The sequence below is a fragment of the Cydia splendana genome, chromosome 8 (assembly GCF_910591565.1).
Source record: "Cydia splendana chromosome 8, ilCydSple1.2, whole genome shotgun sequence".
Taxonomy (NCBI): domain Eukaryota; kingdom Metazoa; phylum Arthropoda; class Insecta; order Lepidoptera; family Tortricidae; genus Cydia; species Cydia splendana.
The window spans coordinates 7,485,953-7,510,979 of record NC_085967.1 but is presented as its reverse complement, the minus strand read 5'-3'; the positions used below and the strand labels follow the sequence as shown (position 1 = coordinate 7,510,979).

Here is a 25,027-nt window from a genome sequence, read left to right as displayed (position 1 = left end):
TATAAATATCATACTAAGAGTCCAAATGGCAAGCTACGGCTGGTTAATGAGGCCTTATTCTCCAAGAACCAAGCGATCAAGCGGCAAATAAGAGGGCCAAAGTACGGCGCTACTGTGCTACATACAACAGCATCCCAGCGGCCTTTACGATGTCGTCCGTCCATCTTGTCAAAGGCTGAGCATTAAAGGCCTTTCCTCCAAAACCCACTCTAGGACTAAAATACCTTAAATACCCCAGCGCCTATCTTTGCTGTAATTTTAATGAAACTATAATTACTATATTCTAAATTGCAATGCGATCCTTCCAGGCATTTCTGCACTCCGTCGCGTCCTCTGCGCGTACGCACTCAAGAACCCGACCATCGGCTACTGTCAAGCCATGAACATCGTGGCTTCAGTACTGCTCATATACTGTCCGGAAGAGCAAGCGTTCTGGCTACTGGCCACTATATGCGAGACGCTACTGCCGGATTATTACAATACGAGGGTCGTTGGCGCTTTGGTGAGTATGAAATGTCTACAGATTTCAGTATTTCCTTATTCGTGCTGCATTTCTTACTACTAATTGTGGAGGATTCGTGAAAACTATAACCTGAGACGTGGGGCTTCACTACTGAAATGAGAAAGACCAGAATTTACCAGATACTGTATTTCACTACACATTAGTCATAAAAATAAGGAGCATACCACGGAATCCACCGCATGTCCAATATTAACGCGATTTTATGGAGATCTCAGGTGTTTTTCGGTGACAAAGATACTTCAAAAATGCTTTATCATCAATGCGTCATCGATAATGCTCATAAGAACGTCATTAGAGAACAAAACATGCTTTTGTACGGAACAGACCTGTGAAATGCTCCATAAAAATTCTTACATTTTTTTTAATCAACCGCTATTTTGCTCATGCTAATATATATTCAATTTTCAAATCCAGGTCGACCAAGGCGTCCTAGAAGAGTTAACAGAGGCCCACCTGCCCGAGCTCCACGCGAAGTTAGACGAGCTCGGCATGATGAACATGATATCCCTGTCCTGGTTCCTCACGCTGTTCATCAGCGTCATGCCCTACGAGTGCGCCGTCAACGTCATGGATTGTTTCTTCTACGACGGAGCTAAAGTTATCTTCCAGGTCAGTAAGGGCACAGCATAAATAATAGTCCCACACTACTGTACAGAAAGGACACTTCCTACAAAACCGAAGTTTGACAGCGATTCTGGGACGAATAATGCTGTCCCTTTGTAGTGTACTATCCCTTGCGGCTATTTAGGGTTGTCAAAATTCAAGTCATTATCTTATCTGTGGTCGTGCATGCAAGGGGACGTCAAGTTGTGTCAACCCTAATAATTGCTCGGAGTAATGCCGGGTCGAACGGAGCCGAGAATGCCCGAAAGGACGAGTGTCGCCCACTGGTAAGGGTACCACCTAATATTCAAAAGTGTGTCTTCTGATTTTCGATAAATTTGACATCGAAGAACATTTTTCCAACAGTTTTATAAGATCCCTTGGGAAAGCCCTCAACAAACCAAGAATCGGCTCAAGATCTTAGGAAACTGTTGGGTATAGTTCGTGGACGGTCTAGAACGCAAAATGACCACTTTTTTACCTATCACTAGGTAGGTTAGGTTCGTTAGTTATCTTCAAATGGCTGAAGGCCAAACCGCACAGAATAGGAGCCCCGCGGAAGCGGAGCTTCGTACGTAAAGATAAAACGACGAAAATGATGTAGGCACGTTTCGCGATGTAGACTAAAAGCGATACAGGCAAAATATTACATTAGTCATTTTGCGTTCTAGACCGTCCGCGAATAACCCAACTGTTGGAAGAAGACCTTCTTGGCCATAATCTCATGTCTGATGGACGTAAGTATTGTGGATGACTTCGTCGTGATTTTTGTAGAAGAGGGTAAGGAAAGACTACTGAAGATACTTTTGCGGGAAATCACTCGCTAGAAGTGTTTCGGCTAAAAATGTTAATGACGATCTAATCAAGGTATTAGCAAACCATTGGGTTTGGCCAGAGAAAGTTAATCTTAAATAGTGGTTCATCCTTTGTTAGAGAAAGGAGTGGTCTATTTCAGTTCTACTTCCGAAGCCACATTGAACGCCCGATTTCTTTATGCTACCAGGTGACGCTAAAGATTCTGGACATCAACCGGGACAAGTTGTTGAAATGTACAGAAGACGGGCAGGCCATGCAGGTGCTGAACGACTACCTGAAGGGCATCTACAATGATGAAGCCATGGCGTTATCTACCGAGCCGAGGACCGCTGAGAAGGTAGACAATCCCCTTATTCATAAACGTTTACTAAAGTTGACAAGCCGATAATAATCGTTTGTCCCTTTCCGACGTATTGGTATGATGGAAAGGGACAAACGATTATTATCGGCTTGTCAACTTTAGTGGACGAAGTCGTGTCGATCATTCAGGACCAACTAACGTTTTGTTATGACCTGGCGAATCTAGTGTCAAAAAGTGATATTTGTTCTATCAGCGGCGGTAGCACGGTCGCATTTTTATCGCTTGTCACCATGCCTGTCACGTTCTAACAAGTATGTAAGTGCGAAAGTGACGTGCATAGTGACAGGCGATAAAAATGGAACCATGCTGCGTCCGCAAGTCATTAACGTAATATCTGTGATTTTTTTGAAAGAATCCGATTCCAAAGAACTCATTTACGGAACTTCAAAGTCTAACAGTCCTGACGTCTATCATGCGTTAAAACGAAACAGGAGCTGAGTTTTAAATATTTTAGGTAAATATACCCGTCTCGCTAACGGAAGCGGCACCTAAAAGTAGTGCGATAAGGACAAGGCGAAAAATCCTGCGTAAAAATCTCAAAAATCGAGGTTTTGTACTCCTCTGTTTCCTCCTCCAAAACTTAACCAATCGTAACCAAATTTGGAAATCTAAATGATTATGAAATTATCTGTGTCGGACCGTTTTGCTTTTTTGGCTAATTGATATCAGTTTTGAATGCCACGCCTCTCATTGCGGCATAGTCAATTAGGCCATTTTGGCCATTTTTGAAGGGCTCTAGCGCCTTAAAAAACAAAAATATCAAAAAAAGCAAAACGGTCCGACACAGATATTGACAATATTAATCTGTGTTGAAAAAATCATTGCTCTAGCTTCAAAAACCACGGAGGAAAACGAGGAGTACGTTTGTATGGAGAAATGACCACTCCCGTTGGCTCTTAACGCTATAGAAAGTATAGAATTTGCGTGCGCTTTTAGACAGGCACTGAACGTGACTATGGACCAAGGTCTAAGTGCTAGCTGAACAAGTGAACACATATTTAATTACACAAACGGGTCTACCGCGATATAATTTCATTGTTTTTACCTTAAATTCCGACGTTTCAACACAAACAATTAATTTAAATCGCGGTAGACCCGTTTGTGTAATTAAATATGTGTACAAAACGCGAGAGTTTAAAGTGAACACAACCAAAGTCAGGACTTTTCGTGAGAAGACTTAAAACAAATCCAAAATTAATACCCCAAACTCTGTTCGAGTTGTTAAATTTTTTGTATAATGTTTCTTCTCATCGTTTTTCAGAGCGTCAAAATCCAAGAGATAATCTACCAGTCCTACCGCTCATACGGGCAGAGCGTGACACCAGAATGCATAGAACATCTCCGCCTAAAACACAGGCTGCGAGTGGTTCGGCAGTTAGAAGACAGCCTAGAGAGGAACACGCTGCGAGCGCTGCAGATGGACCGGCTGCTGGAGCCGCAGGAACTGCAGGTCCTTATTTGTTCTTACTGTATTTGTTGCCGGTCCCATATTGGAATACCCTCCTCCAATTGAGGGGGGATTTATACTCCGTGCATTCTTATTTGCGTTATTTGACACATGTCACTCACAACAGCAATACAACGTAAAATGTCTTGCACATTGAAATCACAAAGGAAGACAATTGCACTGCGAACGTTTACATTCTACGTCCTTTTTTTTATTTAGGGTTGGCCGGACACCACCGTTATGAATCGGTAGTCGTCTAAGTAAATCGATATGAATTTTTCATTTTTCTTGATTGGATTGGAAATCGTTTAGCAAAAAAAAAAATTAACTCCCTTGCGGCGGTATGGCGGCCATTTGGAACCGTCCGAAGAGTATGGCATGGTGATGTCCATGAATGGCTGCTCGACGATGATCACCTGTGCAAAAATTAGCTTGGCACAAATGGTTGAATTGTTTTTTTTTAATTAATGTGTTCGCCTCAGTATGGCGGGCTGTAAGTCACACCGGAGAAGTATGGCATTACGCTACCGCCCATGGTATAATAATATACTCCGCCTGGTACTCCATTCCGAGATTCGCGTATGACCTAACTGACACGCGCCTACGTCATCATGCTGTTTACAGGTTCTCAAACTTTGAAATGTGGGAGAATTTTAACCAACGGTGAAAATTATTTTAACGGCATTAATTTTAAGTTATTCATGTAGAAACATAGTAAAATAAAACAAATCTAATGTATTAAATTAAACTTTATTTATCTATACAAGACAAACGTTTGAAAAACTAATTCACAGTTAGACATTAATTACCAAGCTTACGGCGTGAAAAGTTTGGAAAACACTGCGACTGCTGACACTGAGCGAGAAGGAAATAACAATTAACACGCGTTCGACAAGGATGACGGTCAGGGCATGAAGTTATCTAGATCCGAATTGTCAAATGTGCACAGCGCTATCCTGTGTTGCCAGTAGTATAAACAGAATTACCCGAAAGTCTGAAATTTCTTTCGTGAATCGGAAGATATTGCTAACGAGTAATTAAAAATGACGTGTTATTGTAAAATTTAAGCTAAAATACATATAAATGAAAATTATAAAATTATAAAGAAATATTTTAACTTATTAACCATAGGTATAATGTACCCATGTAACATGTTATGTTGAAATAAAGTGGCAATGTTATTGTGACGTAGGCCCGTGTCACTCTGGGAATGGAAGACCATGCTACCGCCTAATTCTTTTTTATGGACTATCGGAAAATACGAGGATTTTTAGGGTTCCGTACCCAAAGGGTAAAACGGGACCCTATTACTAAGACTTCGCTGTCCGTCCGTCCGTCCGTCGGTCCGTCTGTCTGTCTGTCTGTCACCAGGCTGTATCTCACGAACCGTGATAGCTAGACAGTTGAAATTTTCACAGATGATGTATTTCTGTTGCCGCTATAACAACAAATACTAAAAACAGAATAAAATAAAGATTTAGGTGGGGCTCCCATACAGCAAACGTGATTTTTGACCAAAGTTAAGCAACGTCGGGCGTGGTCAGTACTTGGATGGGTGACCGTTTTCTTTTTGCATTTTTTCCGTTTTTTTTTTTGCATTATGGTACGGAACCCTTCGTGCGCGAGTCCGACTCGCACTTGCCCGGTTTTTGTGGAACAAATCGTTCGACACTCGTATTTTATCCGACACGTTCGACTAACGCCCACGCGCTTGGGCCGCCGGTACCAGCGCTATGACCATCATTTTTCTTTCCTTCATTACGTACTTAGACCCCTGACGAACCGCCATACTGGTACAAATGACCCAGTAAAATGTGTCACTGTCTCCCGGTCTCAAACGAAGAATGTTTTTTTACAGGAACTACTAAGTATAATCCGTGAAGAGCTTCTCTGGGCTAAACGCGTCCCGTGCGAGCGATTAGAAGCCCCATACGAAGCGTATAGATTAGACTACACACAGTTCAAGAATCTGTTCACTGCTCTGTCGCCGTGGGGGAAGGGGGAGTGCGCTGAGGCCATCACTGCTAGGATGTTTAAGGTAAAATTATTGATTTTCAACGGTAGAATGTTTGATAGAAGTGTTTGAAAACAGGGATAAATTATATTTTTTCTTAGGGCCACTGGCACCAATCAGTAACCCGGGGTTAACCGGTTAAACGAGGGACTGGATGGATACCGCTCAAAATAGAGTAACATGGCAAAGCTTGGAGGAGGCTTTTACCCTAATAGGGACCACAAATAATAGGGTATTATACTGTATTTAAAATAAATTATTTTACACCATGCATGAAATAAAGCACCAGATAATTATTATAAAAACACAGATAGAAGTTATTTTTAAACACAAGTTCTATTTAATAAATCGGATGTAAATATAAAAAGTAGGTGAGTTGACCGTGACGTCACGATGTAATGTTTCATATAAATTCCATATTAGCAAATCGTTTTGACAGTTCCAAAAAAGTAACTGATTTGACTAGTAGGAAAATACCCTATTAAAAGAATATGTAAAATGTAAAAATTTGTAGAAATAAAAGGCTATATAAAAAAAACCGGTTAAACGTGGAGTTACCATGGTTACCAGTACAATTTGCCACTGGGTTAACGGTTTAACGAGTTAACCCCGGGTTAGTGGGATGGTGCAAGCGGCCTTTATATACCTAAATGAAGTCTCCGGGTCAAATGTGGGCTGTAAACTAGAAGCCCTATACGAAGCTTATGGATTATACCACGCAGGTCAAGAACCTCTTCATTGCTCTGTCGTCGTGAGGGAAAAGGGGGATATATTCGGAGAATGGCTTCATATTAAATTAAACAGATTTCCAAGGTATTTTGTTCACGATTACGATCAGGCCAGCCGTTAGGCTCCATTCCCCGCGTCGATAATAATTTACTTTTTCTCAAACTTGCAATGAAATGTTGACATGACTTACTTCAAATTAGGTCCGGAAATACTACGTATCCGGTGCGATGAGTGAAGATGATATGTAATAGTAGATTGTTAACCAAGGGTGGAAAGTGAACCATTTCACCCGAGATATTTTGGCGCTCGAACGAAGAGAGAGCGCCAATAGTTCGAGGGTGAGATGGTTACTTTTACCCGAGTTAAACACTCTACTTTTCATTTCGACTATGAGGAAAGTCAAACACGAGAAATGTAGGTTGATAATTGGTAAGTATTTATGAAGTTTTTCAAGTTCACTTGATGCTTTGTATTCATCACTGATTTAAGCAAAGAGTAATTGCTCCAAAGTGTGGAAGGTTGTAATGATTTAGTTAGACATTTCACTAAAATAACAGCGACTTCACTTTTTTAACGCTTCTCCAATTCATGAACTGCTCGTATGCCTTTAGGTATCTTTGTTTTGAAGATGCAGGTAAAAGATTATCAACCACTGTTTTTGCTTCTTCTTTAACAGATTCAGGAGTTAATTCTATGTTTAAGTCACTCGAATCACTTGAAAAATCCATTTTGTACCAGAGCAAGTAATGTCTCAACAGTTTATTTAGTACCATACCTATTCCCGCCTTTCCTAATTTTTTTTTTCTATTTTATCAAAATAAAAATGTTGCTACTGCCAAAATATTTATTATTGTGTATAATAATTATACTGGGTGCATTACATTTGTTATAATTACTTTTCATATATTATAGTTTGATATATCGTTATTTTGAATAACGTAATAAATGGCATACTACCGTAATACCTAATTAACGGTATACATAATGTTATTATTGGTATAATGGTCATAAGGTATATTTACACTTTATCTAATATACATTGTCATAATTATTACATACTCTAAAGCAAATTATTTGTTATAACAAGTGACATCACATAATTATTTGTGTGGCATAATAGTTGCATGACGTAAACGGGTTAGGTTAAGTTGGAACTGCGACTCCGCACAAACGAATAACTACCTAACAAAAGGAGGGTTAGGTTAGGTTAGAACTTTGACCCTCCGTAGAATAAAATACTCTAGCAAAAAAGTGGTTTAGGTTAGGTTTGAACTGCGGCTCCCGCAGAACGAAAACCGTGAAAAAATTGGTTAGGTTAGGTTAGGTTAGAACTGCGATCTCCCTAGAATAAAATAGCTAGCAAAAGCAGTAGGCCTGCGTACTACTTAAGGCTTGGCCACACACAGAGCGCGACGCAGCGCCGCGTCCGCGCCGCGTGATGCCGACGCGAAGCCTGGTCAAACAGGGCGCGCGCCGATCGCGCCGGCCTCACGCTCTCAACACGCCCTCAAGGCGCGCGTGAACGCGGCGCGGCCGCGCGGGAACGCGGCGCACCGCTCGCTGCCTACGTCCGATCCTACTGACGTGACCTTGCGCGACGCGGCGGGCCGCCGCGTTCGCTCGGCGCAGCGCTGCGCACGCGCCGCGCGGACGCAATGGGCCGCGCGGCGCGGGGCGCGACAGAAGCGGGGCGTGATACCGGCGGGACGCAGTCTGTTTGACGTCGGTAACCTGTTAGCATGTGCCGCGGTCGCGCGGCGTGGACGCGGCGCTGCGTCGCGCTCTGTATGTGGCCAAGCCTTTATAAAAAGTATGTAAAACTTTACGTTATCAGTAAATGAAATATGTCAAAAAATGTTATACAATATATGTATTTATACTTTATAAAATTGTATGAAGTATTACGTTATACAAAAATATAATATAACAAATGTCATTATAAAACATGTCTATATACTATTTGAAAATTATATTACATTAGGCATTATAATAATGACAGTTTAGATGAAATCACAATATAATAAAGGAAACGTATAAAAAAAATTACATTATAACATACAATAATATATATCAAATGGCGTTATAACAAATGTATGATAGTTTTTTGTAATTATATTAAGCATTACACACCCTATTATACTATAGTTGGTCAAACCAAATTGTCAGTAAATAAGAACAAACAAAACTATACTCATCCTTATTTTTTGGGTGCTAGTACTAGTGTAAGACAAAGATAGTATGATTCTCTCTGTCTATGTTTGAAATGAGACAGTCCTTTGACAAACTATACTTGTATTTAATATTAAAATGTATAAAACAATCATAAATATTTGTTAATAAATTAATATAAATGACAATGAATGTTTATTAAAATATTATCATTACATTCATTCATTCAGTTTCACTTTTTTTAAGGCGCGTATACAGTAAGGCCGTTTCAGACACATCCCAATTTAAGATCGGTTTGTCTATGGTTTTAGATTTTTTTCAATCAAAATGTAAACGGCGCCAATTTCAGTCATGCGGAAGCTAATATGAGAGCTTTTAACAGAATAATATGGCATATATGGCTGTTAGCCGTTGCTCGAAGTAAAAATTAAAAACAAATTACTTTCCACCTATGAAAGGTGAACTTTCCGAACAGGAGAGATGAAAAGGAATTTCACACAGCCTTACACACTTAGGCTTGTAAAGCAACCATCTTTTGTTTTTAACAGCAGCCGCGGCCCGCGATACCTTCATACTTACTCGGGTGCGCGCCGGCTGCCGCGGCCCGGCGGGCTGGTCATCGACACCTTCTCGTAATTCATGAGCCCCTGGTACTTGTGTAGCCCTAAATTCAATTTTTAGACAGTTTATTCTCGATTTTGGCCACCGTAGACTATGGATATTTTCTCAAAAATGGACGGCAAAGTCGACTTTGCCGTTTAAAAAATAGGTTGCGAAGCGCGTAGTTTATGGTTAGTCAAAAATTAAAAAGTTAAAAACATTGCAGTCTCGATTTTGGGACTGCAATGTTGCATACAAATTCCATTATTTGTCGAGTTCCAAACTTTTTAAAAGTTGAAATGGCCATATCAAATGAAGGCACAGGCCCATTAAACAGCCAAACAGATGATTAGTACCGCGACTATTTAGCTGTCTCAAATAGGTTGGCGTATTTTCGGCAGAAAAATACACTTCTATTTTTTTATTAAAAAAATAAAAAGGCGTCAAAGCTATTTTTTTCAATTGTTTCTACTTTTTTCTGTGAAAATATATACGTAAGAAAGTTGCTTTTGTAAAATATGTCTATGATATTTATATTTCTTGCACCATTTTTGAGAAAAGCACTATATATGACTCGGCTGGAAGGCTACTTGCTGGCTTCGGATTCAATTAAACGGACTCCCAAGGTCGTCCGTTTAAAACGAATCCTCAGCCTGCAAGTAGCTACTTCCGAGCCTCGACAATAATGTACTATTCATTGCAAGTTTGAGAAAAGCACTATACAAATCTCGGACGAGAAACGGGGTTGCCGGCCGCGTATCCCTATCTCTCGCTACGCTTGGCCGTCTATATGACCTTGACCGGCCTCTATAGTATTATTGATAATTCCAGCTTATGGACAACGACAACGACGGGTTCGTGTCGGCTCGCGGGCTGGCGCTGGCGCTGGGCGCGAGCGTGCGCGCGGAGGCGGCGCGGCGGCTGCGCGTGCTGTACTGCGCGCACGCGCCGCCGCTCGCCGCCCTGCAGGACGCCAGCGCCGCGCAAGCCGGCGCCGAGCTCGCCGCTGACGCCATCTCTTTCTTCGACAGGTTGCCGTGATTCCTTATTATTTTTCATTTCTCATGCTCTGAAAGAGGGTCATTGTGGTTCTAAAAGGTGTGCATAAAATGATACGTTTCGGCGCTAGAGCATTTTAGGTTCCGAGTACGATTTTTTTTTTTACGATAATCAATTGAAATTTGAGTGTAAATGGATTTGTTATCAAATTTCAATTCTGATTTGACTCCCCATTCCATAAATAACGATACTTTTGCCTAAATTATTAATTGAAAGTACCCTCAAAAAATACTATAAAAATGTATACTAAAAAAAACATATGCATTTTACTTTCCTCGTATTCGAAACGAAAAGTAGAGTGTTTAACTTGGGTGAAAGGCATCATGTTAGCCTCGGACTATTGGCGCTCTCACTACGTTCGAGCGTCAAACTACCTCGCCAGAAGTGAGTGCCTTTCATCCCTTGGTTAACAATCTATATACCTATTCTGTTGAGACGAAAGTGAACGACCGACGACAACGAAAATGTAACACTATGACTTATTGTTACAGTGTAGAGAATTCGTCCGGAGGCGAACCCGTGCCCCAAGAGATGCAGCGGTCTATAAGCGACGCCGGTGACGCCGGCTACATGGACAAATCCAGCGACAGCTCTAACAGCCAATCAGGTACAGTAAGCTGCAGAGAACTGATATCCTGATATTTATTCCTGAGTCATGGATGTTTTCTATGTATTTAAGTATATGTATATTATATATATCGTTGTCTGAGTACCCACAACATACGTTTTCTTGAGCTTACCGTGGGACTTAGTCAATTTGTGTAAGAATTTCCCTAAAAGATTTACGAGGTGCGGTCTAAAAGTTTCCGGCCTGACATAGAAAATAAAAGAATACATTTACAAAACTTTTTATTATTCGATATATTTCCCTTCTATTTCAACACACTTTTTAAATCTGTAAATTAGCTTTTCTATACCCTTGTAAAAATACTCTGAAAGTTTGTCCTCAAAATGGGCGTAAACCGCATGGGTCACTTCACCATCTGAAGAAAATCGTCTTCCCCTTAAGTCTGCCTTAAGTTTCCAAAACTAATAGTAGTCACTAGCGACCAGGTCGTGACTATACGGTGGGTGGCGAATTTCCTCAAAGCCACACTTTGCAACAGCAGCCTTGGTAATTAAAGCATTGTGAATGGGCGCATCGTAGTAGAGAAGGTGCACACCTCTGCTAAGATTTCCCCGAAGTGTGTGCTTGGTCACCTCTCGTAACTGTTGTTTAAGGGTAGCGTAGGAGCTGCCAGTCACCGTGGTATTACTTTCTTTTATGTCCATCAACAGTATTCCTTGACAATCCCAGAACATGGTAGCCATGGTCTTTTTAGTGGACTGCGTTACCTTCGCCTTCCGAGGCCGCTATTCACCATGACGACGCCACTCCTTCGATTCTCTTTTATAGAGGGAATCATAGTACAAAACCATTCTTTCGTCCCCAGTAACAATTGACTCCAGAAAACTCTTTCCATGTTTTTTATAGGCATCCAAAACTTCCTGAGAGCACGCTTTTCGTTCACTTCGCTGTAAGCTTGAAAAAAAGTTTACACTTCCTGTTGTTCTAATCGCCGTGAAATAAAAACCGCACACAATAGAAACCCAAAAACTATATCCAAAAGAACAGGATAAATGACAATTAAAATAACATATTTTTTTCTTTTTTTAAAACGGCCAAACCATTCCAGCCAGAAATATTTGGACCGCACCTCGTATGTTTATCCTCCCCATGCAAACAACTTCATATGCATCGAGTCTGTTGTCTTTGCGGCTTACTGTACATGATTTTTTTACTTTTAAGTAACTGTTCGCACCGTAAAGTTGGTCTTACCTTTCTGTAGTATTGTACGATTTATCATACCAGATCTTTGACAAACAAGCATATAGCTTGTCTGATGGTAAGCGGTTTTTTGTAAACCCTCGACAAAAAGTTATTCCACAGCCTTTATTAAATTTTTTGAAGCGTTATGCTCTGGTTTCCTAGGATAACGGTGTCGTAATATAGCGGCCGTCTCCATACAAAATACTACGACATCCATTTTAAGCCGTATATGGTGCCGTCATATCCTAGAAAAATTTATTTTAAAATGAATAGACCAGGACCATTTTGGTTCCCTACGCTTTTCTGACAGATTTATTCGAATCTTCTAAACAACGGATGGATTTTAAGTGCCGGTTGCACCAAACCGTTCGACACCGTTAAAGCGTTCACTAAATGTTATTGTATGGGAAGTTTCATAGTTGAGTTCTGCGTGACGTTGATCAGTCTGCTAAATGGAGTTGGTGCAACTGACCCTAAGTGTACCTATCGATTTTCCAAACCATTAAAATATACGACGTGTTATCAGCCTCGAGCGTGGACCCCATAGCGGATTCCATCCGCGCCTGCGCCTGGTCGGGCATCGGGTCCGGCTCCGGCGCGTCCACACCGGGCACGGCGCCGCCCGCGGCTCCGCCGCTGCCGCGCGCTCACTTCCTGCAGCTGCTGGCCACCATACACTCGCTCACGCTGCACAAGGATCAGCTGTACGAGGCGGCCGCGCAAGCTGGTACGTAAGCCGTCCATTAGAGCAGCTTCAGGCCGAGCAGCCTCGACTTGAAGCGAACAGCCTCAGTCTGGGCTGCTCGCTCTGAGGCATAGGCTTGAGGCACGTTACGGGTCCGCAATCCCGCAGAGTGCGAGCCCTTAGCCATTAGCCGCGTGTCCACTAGCGGCAGCCGCTCGACCCGATGCTGCCTCTAGTGGATACGCGGCTAAACTCTCATTCAAATTGAACCTCTGGTCTGGAGCCTCAGAGGACCTACATTTGCGAACCGAAAAAGGATCTTGAGGTTTTCAATTTAAAATTTAATTTTGATTGTCGGTTATGACCCGATATAGCATAAGATTTTTTAAATGCCACATTCACTATACGGCCATAAGTCAGTGGAAACCCTGCCACGATCTGCATTAACAAATTTAAGTATGCCTCTATCTGAGCTGTCATAGTTTTGCCGCGACTTTATCCGTGTAAAATCCAGCCCTCTCGCTTTTGGGATCGATTTCCGAGAAATACAATATCTCTTAGCACTACAAATCTAAATTCATCTAAACATACAAGTTTTCACCTTTATAATTTTGGTTTCTAGGTACGCTCCTCTTGAAGATGGGTGAATGGAACCACCGGCGGCCGAGCCTGGACCGCGAGATATCACAGGACAGCCTGTACTTAGCAGCCGCCGAAAAGCAGTCCGCGATGCGACAGGTAAGATACTGTTGTTCACCGTCTACATTAAACTTACTAGCAAGGATGTTCCGAATAGTCGGCCAAGTTACTGTTGATTAAATATAACGCACCTATATTCTTGCTTATATACTAAACGATTCCTTTTTATTAAATAAAACTTACTAAAATGAATTTGAGAGTAGGCCAAAGGTATGGTGCAATCTATTCGAGCGATGGCGTCATCCTTTGGCCCATAGTCGAGTAGATGGCGTTAATTTCAATATTTAACAAATGAACACACCAGTGAAAGAATAATGATCAAAGTCAAATGGCGTTCTAACAGGTTTAATTTTCTGTCGTAAGATGGCAGTAAATTTACAGTGGCTACATGATTTACTTTAACAATCCGCCTCTATACACTCTATTATCTTTGATAAAACATATATTATGCTTTACTAATCTTAAATCACACATATAAGACGTTGTTTTTTATAGATGGATCCCAACGGCAACACAACCTCCGACCAAGAAACAGAGCCATCCCCATCAAAGGAAACTGAACCTTCGACGGACGACGAATGGTCCATTTCCCTCGAGCAGTTCCTCGCCACAATGCTCTCGCAGGAACCTCTAGAGGCGTTCTTCAACGAGAAAGTATCCATATTACCAGATTTAGAAGCCTTAAAACAAAGAGACAGGCTTCAATCGATGTCGTGAAGGTATTTGTAAACTATAAATGCATTTTTCCTAATTATGTAAGAGATTGAGGCCTTTTGCGCAATATATGCATTGTAAAATTGCTACGTCATGTTCTAGCGATTGTCTTTTGTTGTTAAAAGTATGACAGCAAGTAATAAGAATATATATGAACCCATTGACCAAGCAAAGGGTTTTAGCGATTAGTAACGCTCCTGCAATGTACTTGTATTTCGGTATCTGTCTACCAGTAGTACGTACTTTATTTTGTAATAGCAATGGTACATCGATTGTATTAGATGTTTAAACTCAAGACAAATTCGTGCTTCGAACTTAAAACCTTATGTAGAGGGCGCTGTAACTAGTGAAATCAATTTCTTTTTTCCAACTGTCAAAAATATTGCTACTATGGAATTTATATGAAACACTAGCATGTGACGTCACGATCAAATTACCTACTCTTTATAGTTTTATACGGGTTTTAAAATAGAAAGTGTGTCCAAAAATAACTGCTGTCTACGTTTCTCTATTAATCTTCTGGTGATTTATTTCATGCATGGGGTAAAATAATTTATTTTAAATACAGTCAAATACCCTATTATAACTAGTTGTTGAAAGTTGGCGTGTGACTATTATGTTAATGCAAAACAGCTGGCGATGTACAGCGTTATATTCTTCAGCTGTCAAACTCGAAGGCACGAACTTTTCTTTGACTTTACACATCGCATATAACCAATGAATCTTTGGTAATGGTATCCGAAACGATCTCTATTTTGAGTAGGTGTTTGTATGGCGAACTCCTACTGTATTGATCTGTTACTTCTGTTAGTAAGTAACATAATGTGCGAATATTTGTTTATTTTACTGATTAGTGTAACATTATCTTTTAATTTTTAAACAAGAAAACAACCTACAACTGTTTTACTTGTTAACAATATGCTAATAAAACGAAGAGTGAATAACATTGTAACTTAAAAACTACCAATACGTCTAGCTTTAAATGCAAATATTTTTTCATTAAAAATCGTATAGCTATGTTTTTTAGGTCAAAGTTATGATATGAAATTTATGGCCGTGTCAAAATTTATTGCTTTGTATTTTTTATAATTTGAAACATTCGCAATATTCGCTTGATATGCGATAAAAAATAACATTCCAAATTTTATTTACTTATTTTTGAATACTTTTTTTTAATGGGAAAAAATTGGTTTTTCCTCATGTATTATCATGAATTTTAGTAAAAGGAGGTGAGTAAACGATTGTAGTCATTATAATAATAATACGAATTGCCAAAACTAGGAAAAATATATAAAAAAATCTCTTTTACAGAATACCTACGTATTATTTACAGAAAAAAAACATCAGTTAATTTTTAACATGCAAAAAAACGAAGTAGTTGTCTACAATGTACAATACTGCTAACCTATCAGGTTTACTTTAATCTCATGCCATCAATTATTTGATTTGATTATACATTATTATTCACTTTTTCATATATTTTAAAATCAACAAAAAATATTGTTATAGATAGGCACTTTGAAAAGTCCCAAGTTTTATTTTTAAATGAATTTATAAAGTAGAGCCATATTAATTATAGTTGTATTAATCATATTTTATTTTTTAAGCTAAATATTTTTAGGAAAGTACGGAGGGATTGCATATTTCATAGCTTGCAAATGCTTCATATGTAAAATAATGGTGCTTCGCTAATCTATGCCGTGTTTAATATGGATGTAGTGCAGCGGTCGGCAACCTTTTAGCAACCAAGGGCCACATAGCAGTTAACGAAGTGGACGCGGGCCGCACTTTGGTAATATTTATGACTTTATCAGACATTGTCATTTGTCAATATTACATAAATAGCCGGGTAGGCTCGCGGGCCGCTGGTTGCCGATCGCTGATGTAGTGCAATAACTAGGGATTGGACAGTTAAAGCCAATGAACTAACCCCCTTATTCAATTATGTTTTATCCCTTTCTTTACAAATACATAAGTCAAATAACAGATAAAGAGAAACGATTATTAGCTAATTGAAGTTTGTAGCGCGTTTATGATTAAGGGGGTAAAGTGTTTATATAGCTTAGTTGTACGAGTATGGCATCGCTGGTATCCACGCGAAATCGGTGCAAGATATTCTCAAGAATCTTAATCATTTACTAAAACCATAGACGGAAAAACTATAGTAAACAGATCTTGTAGCGTTTATCACTTAATTGTAGCAGGTATCATGCTATAATGTTGTCTTTTGAATACAATTATGCGAGATTTGGCTTTTTTCTTATAAATTACACGAGTTTGAAAAATATTATACGGTTGTCGTATATATAACGGTACTTAAAACCGAACGATCTGCCATAAATTCGGTAACTTGGGACTTGAGGGATCTAAGAATCAGTTAAGCACTACACAGCTCATTTTGATAGTTTCCGTTCAGGATGCAAAGATTATAAATAGGTAACTAATATAGTTCTGTTCGCTGTATTCATATAATTGGGCAGTATTTTCCTTCTCCAATGGTACCCCTTACGACCCATGTTACCATTTGCCGTCAAACGTGTGTCCTAATATAATTTTGTCTATGGTGAAATCTATGTAACTGTCTTTATAATACAATACTTTTTCTTTTTTCTTTATAACTACACTGTATATTATCGAAATAGAAGTATATTTTTATAAGCTTGTATGTTAACCAGTAATACCAGAAGCCAGATACACAAATTGGGTACGACCCGATACCAGACAATATTGTAATTATGCTTCTTAAATAAGAATAAGTCCCATTATTTATAAAAAATGTATGAAGTATGTTTAGCCCTGTAGAGTCTAGTTTTGTATTATAGTGTCATGTAATTAACAAATCTTAAATCTTATCTCAACAGATTATTAAAGAAATTATGTTTTATTAGTTTTAATCAAATTTTGTCAAAGCACTGAAAATTGTTTTAACTGGCATAATTTTTTCATACATTCATCCAGACATGAACTTATTTAAGTTGCAAATTTAAACTGTCTATAAAGTTTTCGGTCCTATAAGAATCTTGATGTAGAATTCATACCTAATGTAATCTATGCACAATTTGGGGTTATCTAACTATGTATTCCAACCGTTTACCTGATTATTCTGTTATACTAATAAAGATCGTATACATGAATACACTTGTTTCACGTTATCTATTGGGTTTTATTCCTAGTTAGTTCCCGATTCGTCAATTTCTTGTTTCGCCGGATTCTCGTATACCCGGATTGTGACGTACTAAATGATTCGGTCAAATTGTTTTTCAAAAACTAATTATAACCAGCTAGAAATGAATTTATGTATGTATGACCTTTGGGTATGGTGGTATGGTCCTTTACGCACACTAGCGTCCCATCCCCTCCCCCTGACGCAACTAAAGCAAAAATATAAAGCTATAATATATAAATTATAATTACTTAAACTATCGTATTTTACCTACCTACTTATGATATCTACGTGCTAACTACACGTGTCACACCATTGCACACTTTATCGTGTGGAGTTATGCACTAGCATAAAAGACATTCTTACTGACAAAACATCGCATCACATCTTAATCCATATGGTAGAAGGTGGGTTACCATATGTTTATCCCATAGATGGTAGGATCCTATGGATGTGCTATACGCGTGCCTCCGTGAGGGATAAAACATACGCAAAGCGACACTATGATTGGTCGAATTTATTTGTTGCCCACCATAATCCATACTAAATTTTACGGTGGGGAATTAAAAACAATGTGAGACTGACAAGGACAAACAATAATAGAGCTTTCGCTGCTACTCCTACTGAAAGATAACATATATGTAAGACTATCCCGTTCGTTCATTTCCCCCAACCCCTCATGTCTGATCCAGTACCTATATACTTACTAAATTCATGGTTTAGCCACTTTCTACGGGGTGGCAAAAAAATAAATGCATTCCCGTTGCCAGGGAGATTTAGGGATTATACAGAGAAATGTTTACTATGGGACCAACCCCGAAATCTCGAAAAAAAAAATTTGGCTGTTTCATACATTTTTGCTGGTCCATTTTCTATGGGAGGGTAAATTTTTCGCGATTTCGGGGTTGGTCCCACAGTAAAAGTTGCGCAGTATAATCCCAAAACCTCCCTGGCAACGGGAATGCACTTATTTTTTGGCCACCGTGTATTTGATGCTGAGTATACTAGCGCCACTTGGCGCCACGCACGGCTGTAAAGTTAATTGGTATCATTATTTACGCCAGTAGCAAAATATTTTTAGGGTTCCGTACCCAAAGAGTAAAAACGGGACCCTATTACTAAGACTCCATCTGTCCGTCTGTCTGTCACTAGGCAGTAGGTATCTCGTATCTCATGAATCGTGATACCGGTATTTCTGTTGCCGCTATAACAACAAATACTAAAAAGTACGGAACCCTCGTCCGGTGGGAGAGTCCGACTCGCACTTGTCCCGTTTTTTATTGTTACATTATAGCAAAAAGAATAGATAGTATAGAGGGGTCCTGTCATTGTAAATTTTGTAGTCACAGTAAATTTACTGCCATCTATCAACACACGACTAAAACTCAAAACGAAAACGTATAGAGTTATCAAAAAATGTATATATATGGATAAATGATTTTATTATTTTTATATCATTTTGATCCATGTTCATTCACTGATATCTATGTGTTAAAATTGTTAAATATGAAACGGTGTCGTCGCGCCATCTAGCCGAGGATAGGCTAAAGGTGTGTGCGCCATCTATTCGAGAATGACTTTTACTTGAATTCCGAGGCACGTTTTTTCCTTAGACTTTATTCGTCTTATACGAAGTTACATATGTCTTTGATTATAGGTATACGAGTTGACGCTCGTGTTCTGGTTGTTCCTGGTTGAAACTGGGCGATTATCATTGTAATTAGGTAGTTTGTAAAAAAAACAAAAGTTAATCAAATATATTTATTTTAAAGTAAATTTCAGCACCCATGCATTGGTAGACTTGACCACAGCTTTATTCGGCAACAAGATCAAAGCTCGCCCATCTTTTATCATCCACTGAAAAAAAAATTAGATTAATATCAAGTAATATACCTATAACGTGTAGATATCATAATATGTAACAATACATTACGATACAAGTGTGGAAAATAGGAAATTCGAAACGAGTGGCGATAAATTAAAACACGACCGAAGGGAGTGTTTTAAATCGACACGAGTTGCGCGTTACCTATTCGCACATGTATCGTACAACGCTTTACAGTACATATATGGCCCTTTACATTTTCGACAAAGTTGCGTAATGTGCTAATTATCGCATTAGTGCGGTAAAGATACCTACTGTGAAATATGATACCTATATTTTAAGTATGTATTATTATTGTGTACCTATGTTAGTGCCACCAATCCCATGAATTTATGCCGCTTAGTTTTCAAGATATCGCGGTACCATGGTGGATCGGCGGGGGTACAGAGATGCTGGCCCGACCACATCACTGACAAGATTAGGAAAATGAACAAATTCATTTTTTGGTGCTAGGGGACCTGGGAGCCTAGCCAAGGTGCCAATCGTGTGCGCATCGACAACGAAACACTTTCTGTCTCTCTATCAATCTTCCATACTAAGCGAAGAGACTTTCGTAACTTTTAAAATTGCAACGTAAATACCATCCTCTTGTCATTTTTCCTTTCGTTAATAGTTAGTGAAGCCCAGCGGTTCTCAATCTTTTTTTTTGACGGAACCCTTTTGGAAAGCGAAATACTTGATGGAACCCTACAATGGCGGTAGCGGCGGCATAGTAAAATTTTTCGAGGCGACTAAAGCATAGTGTTGTAAATTCTTGCGGAACCCCTGCAGAGGAACACACTTAGAGAATGGCTGGTGTAGCCCATTCAGAAGATATAATATGATGATTGCCGAGGCAAGGGGCAATTATAATCATAAACATACCTCTATTTTAATATCCGGGTTACCCAACATCTGAATCTTATAATTTCCACTATGTAGCGTCATCGTTATATCCTTAACCACCAGTACGCTCTCTTGCGGCCATTTCAGCACTATCGCATAGATAGCTGTCAAACTATCAGTCATCAAAGGCTTCGATGTGGGTGACTGTACATTGTATTCGGCTCTGCGGCAAGTGTACCAGACGTCGGTATTGGCGGAGTCGTTCTGGTGAAGCCAGGGTGAGGAGGCGTAGATGGCTTCGCCGTTGATGTCGAGCCAGGCACCTAGGGACAGGAGGCGTTCTTGGTAGATTGGGGCGATTGTGCCTTCTTTGGTGGGGCCGACGTTGATTAGGGCGTTACCTGAAATATTGCACGTATTAGTGGATTATTTAAATTGCCTTTGAAGCCGTTGGGTGGGGCGTTTTCTTGTGTTTGTACATTTTAACTGAATCTGTTTTCATTTATTGTTCCCTCTAATCTAATCAATGAGTAAAAAGCGTAATCACAATTTAGAAATGTCGGCGAAAACAAAAAACAATGGTTAGTTTTTTTTTTTTTTAATGCTGCGTAGTTGGGGGCTATTCATAAATTACGTCATTACAAATTAGGGGGGGGGGGGGTCTGGACATCGGATGACGGTAGCATAAAGTAGGAGGAAATGGGGTCATTTGAAGCATGATTTTTGGATGATTATAGGGGGAGGGGGTCCAAAATCGTCAAAAATCGATGACGTAATTTATGGACAGCCCCTTGGTGACTAGTGTGACTACACAACGTTCATGGAGTTGAACGAAAAAGAGGCCTAGAGGACAAACCTATCTTATTAACGTTTTAAGAAATTAAGTAACTTAGAACCTGCGAGTAAAGATTTTAGTGTAAGTCCATAACCTCTGGAATGCTTGAGCACTGATCAGTGCACTCTATATTACACTCAACTTAAGCAGCATAAAAGGTCCCTATAATAAATGTTACCTTCACAACTGACGGACGACACGACCTGGTACAACAAGTCGCACCCCACCTCACACACCTCGCTCAGTTAGCCCCACGACTTGAAGTCCACCGTGAACGCGTTTTCCCATTTGTGGGCCCAGGGATCACCCGTAATATGTCTCTAAGTTGGTCCCTATAATAAATGTTACCTCCACAACTGACGGACGACACGACCTGGTACAACAAGTCGCAGCCTACCTCACATACTTCGCTCAGTTAGCCCCACGACTTGAAGTCCACTGTGAACGCGTTTTCCCATTTGTGGGCCAAAAGTTCACCCGTAATATAAGTCTTTAAGTAGGTCCCTATAATAAATGGTACCTCCACAACTGACGGACGACACGACCTGGTACAACAAGTCGTCGAAGCTGAGCACCTCGCTCAGCTTGACGTTCCTCCTGTAGCCCCACGACTTGGAGTCCACCGTGAACGCGTTCTCCCATTTGTGGGCCAAGAGTTTACCTGCATACACAAATTGCTTAGTGAATGTCTTATAGCAGGGGTCTCCAAGCCCCGGTCCGCGACGCGTTCTAATCCGGCCCGCCGACACCTGAAGCGAGTGCCCAAAGCGTGCACGGGAGTCAGGCTTCAGGGGTTCAGCATTCATTGAGAGTGGAACTGTTCCTTAATAGCAGCAACCATACACCCTCCCCCGGCTCAAAAACCGACGGTAGACCGCGCGAAAGTTTCTGAGGCGCAATATGGTCCTCAGGTAAAAAAGTTTGGAGATCCCTGTCTTATAGTATCAAAGAGTATGAAATGTAGGGCATACATGGTTTTCACGCCGATTTTAGTTACTCAGTTTCACACCAAAGTGCCAAAACACAAAAGTTATCTGCATAAACCAGTAACCGCTTTTCTCAAATATTTAACTATCTGCCGTAAATATCTAAGTAAATAATTTTCCAGTGAAGGAACGATGTTTGTCAACCTCGATTACTTATCAGAACTTATATCTTAATTGGTTTTGAAATCAACTACTTATTTAGGTCAGTGTGGATTTTGAAATATAAGTATGTGCTCAATTGTGAAAAAAATATAGATAATGTACATCTAACAGATATGGACGTAGTTTCATAATACAATGACACCTATACTATACACCTTTATATAAACAATACGACAATAACAATAAACAAAGTGAATACCAAATGGAATACATAATACCTATCCATAGGCACTCCTTAACAAAATATCATTGTTTTTTCCTGTTAAGTATGTGTAGTTATGTCATGCGAGTAATGAACTGAAGCTTATCGTTAACAATAGCCTAACAATTTATAAATCGAGGAATCGGAAATGCCCTGCAGCAGTGTCATGGTTGCGTTTTTATCACCTGTCATGTCACTTTCGCACTTACATACTTGTTAAAACGTGACAAATGATAAAGAGTCGGCCATCTTAGCCCTGCTGCTTGCTCTTCCATAACCGCTAAACGGCTCAATCCTAAGAGAACGCGCGCGGACACTTACCAAAAGTAAATTAGGTAAAGTACTATACCTGGGTTATATCTGTCAGCATAATTATAAAAATCTCCATGTTTGCCATAGCAGCCGATCCCCCATCTATCGTTAGTCACAATCTCATCAGCAACCGGACTGTCATTGTACAGCCAAGCTAGGAACTCCTGCGAATGCCAGTAACGGTCATAGGCCTCCCAGTCCCCATCAACCCAGAGAACTGAGGGGTGGTAGTCGTTGATCAGCTGTTTCAAGTCTGGCCATAGTTTGTTGATGACATAAGTTCGTGTGGTGAAGTTTGTTTTCCTGTCTTCTAGGTAGATGGGGTTGTACCACTCGTAGAGGGAATGGTAGATGCCGAACTTGATTCCTGCATACGTGGGAGAATGGAAAATTTGAGGAAAAGTTTTAAAAGATCGTGTATCTCGCTACATAAATCTCAAAATGTCTACATTTAAATATTTTGCCTATACTCTGTATCTTTAGGTATTTAAATAAAAGTAAACAACTAATTTGTACATTTTCGGGTAGTTATAACATTTATTGGTTAACCAACCAAATACAAAACCGCCTGGATTTGTCACTGAACGACCTGACTTTAACCTACATTATTTGATCGTGTAATGTTTTCACCTACCCTCAACTGACTATCTATTTGAGGGTAGATTTTGTTTACTTTTATTTAAATACCTAAAGATACAGACTATAGATATTAAGGTCTTTGGTCTATCGATCTAGCAAACATACCTGCATCGCGCACGCTTTTAGCTAAGTCGCCGACCAAATCGCGATGCGGACCGACGTCGACAGCGTTCCAGCTGTATGAACGCTTCGATGGGAACAGAGTGAAGCCTTCGTGGTGTTTGCTTGTGAGGACTATATAACTGTATAACGTATAAAATTTCAATTTAGACCTATAATCTGGCCAAATATATTTATCACTTAAAATGGCGTCAAATGAAGGAAAGCATGGAAGGTTTGTCAAATTATGACCTCCATATACGGGATGCCTTGTTTTTAGGCAATGGAAATGGCTAGCCCAAAAATAAAACATAGGTAGGTAATACACTGCTAAGTTAAGCTTGTTGCATGTGATGGAAAAAACTGGAGGAGGCCTTCACCCAGAGAGGGATCCATATAAATAAATAAAACGACTAGTTCAAAAATACATAGATAAACTAAAATGGATATGGAAGAAAAGGCTATAATAATAATAATAATGACATTCTATATTTTAATTGCTTTAGTTGTAACATGTACTGGCAGTACTGGACTGGAGTTCATCAGTAAAAAGCAAGGGTCTCAATTTGGTGACTTAGGCCATACACTTCATGCTGTGAATCTCCAAAGACCCTAAAGCTTTTGTCAGTGGTGTAGCTAGGCACGGGCGAAGTGGGCCGTCGCCCACGGCCTCGCGCCCCAAGGGGAGCCTCGCGTGAGGCCCTTTCGGGCACAGTGAAAGAAAAGGGCCTCGCAGATGCGACTTCGCCCACGACTACATGCTAGATTAGTACATGCTACGCCACTGGCTTTTGTTGTTTTAGAATTTGGAACATTCACTCATTAAAAATTAAAACAGATGGTAGAATAAGAACAAAAACTTGCCTGCAGGGCTCCATGACACTATAAGCCAGGCCGCACATGCACGGAATGACATGTGCAAGCAAGACAGTGCTATGGATTTGTAGAGTGACGTCCCATTCACACCTGTCATTCCATATGGAATTACGGAGTCTGTGGCCAGGGTAACAGAGTTAACAATGTAAGATACTTACTTGGCTCCAGCTTTAGAGAACAGGGTAGCCCACTCTTCCGGGTCAAAGAACTCAGCGGTGAACATCGGAGCAAACTCCTGGTAAGTGAAGTTTGGCGGGTAGTTCTTCTTCATGAAGTTTGTGTAGTTATCATTTTTCCCTACAAAAGTTATTATAAAAATTATAGAACGTATAATGATAATCAGACAGAAGTCTGCTTTTGAAACATTTTTTTATGTGTATAATATTTTTAAGCTAGGCATGGCAGATTAACAATGAACTTAAGCCAACAGTAAAGTACTTACAAAGAATTTGATTTAGTTCAGGCGCATTGATATTATAATAGAAAAAGTTTTCTTAACTTACCTTGCCAATTGCTCCAAAACCATTCAGAACCGAAACTCGGAACAGAAAACACACCCCAGTGCAGGAAAATACCTATCTTGGCCTCGTCGTACCACCGGGGCAGAGGCCGAGTATCCAAATCATCCCAGTTTGGACGGTAACGTCGCGACACATCGAAGTTTTCCACATTGAAGTAATTTTCATTACGAATTTCTGCACTTATAAGAGGGAGCAGAAAAAACAGCAGCACACATTTCATTTTAGATGACTTCTTAGCATAATATAAATATAGAACACAAAGACTATTAATTGTTATCTATTATTATCTTAAT

General features: G+C 39.9%; 2 protein-coding genes across 3 annotated transcripts in view; one reads left to right on the top strand and one right to left on the bottom strand.

Moving 5' to 3' along the window:
* The window catches only part of LOC134792760 (TBC1 domain family member 9), a 25,589-nt gene extending 10,775 nt beyond the window's left edge, over positions 1-14,814 (top strand). For both annotated transcript variants that reach the window (XM_063764077.1, XM_063764076.1), the window contains exons 10-19: positions 309-502; positions 938-1,132; positions 2,130-2,279; positions 3,565-3,753; positions 5,609-5,788; positions 10,094-10,293; positions 10,813-10,928; positions 12,658-12,858; positions 13,439-13,554; positions 14,011-14,814. In XM_063764077.1, the coding sequence (XP_063620147.1) occupies positions 309-502; positions 938-1,132; positions 2,130-2,279; positions 3,565-3,753; positions 5,609-5,788; positions 10,094-10,293; positions 10,813-10,928; positions 12,658-12,858; positions 13,439-13,554; positions 14,011-14,232 (1,763 nt within the window). In that variant the 3' untranslated portion in view covers positions 14,233-14,814. The remainder of the gene's footprint in view (positions 1-308; positions 503-937; positions 1,133-2,129; positions 2,280-3,564; positions 3,754-5,608; positions 5,789-10,093; positions 10,294-10,812; positions 10,929-12,657; positions 12,859-13,438; positions 13,555-14,010) is intronic.
* On the bottom strand, positions 6,009-25,027 carry LOC134792765 (alpha-L-fucosidase). The gene is made up of 8 exons (XM_063764089.1): positions 24,717-25,027; positions 24,372-24,510; positions 23,344-23,480; positions 22,637-22,966; positions 21,458-21,598; positions 20,142-20,503; positions 19,162-19,249; positions 6,009-6,028 (listed from the first exon to the last, which is right to left on the bottom strand). The coding sequence occupies exons 1-8, from the start codon at positions 24,952-24,954 to the stop codon at positions 6,021-6,023; spliced, it is 1,443 nt and encodes a 480-aa protein (XP_063620159.1). The 5' UTR covers positions 24,955-25,027; the 3' UTR covers positions 6,009-6,020.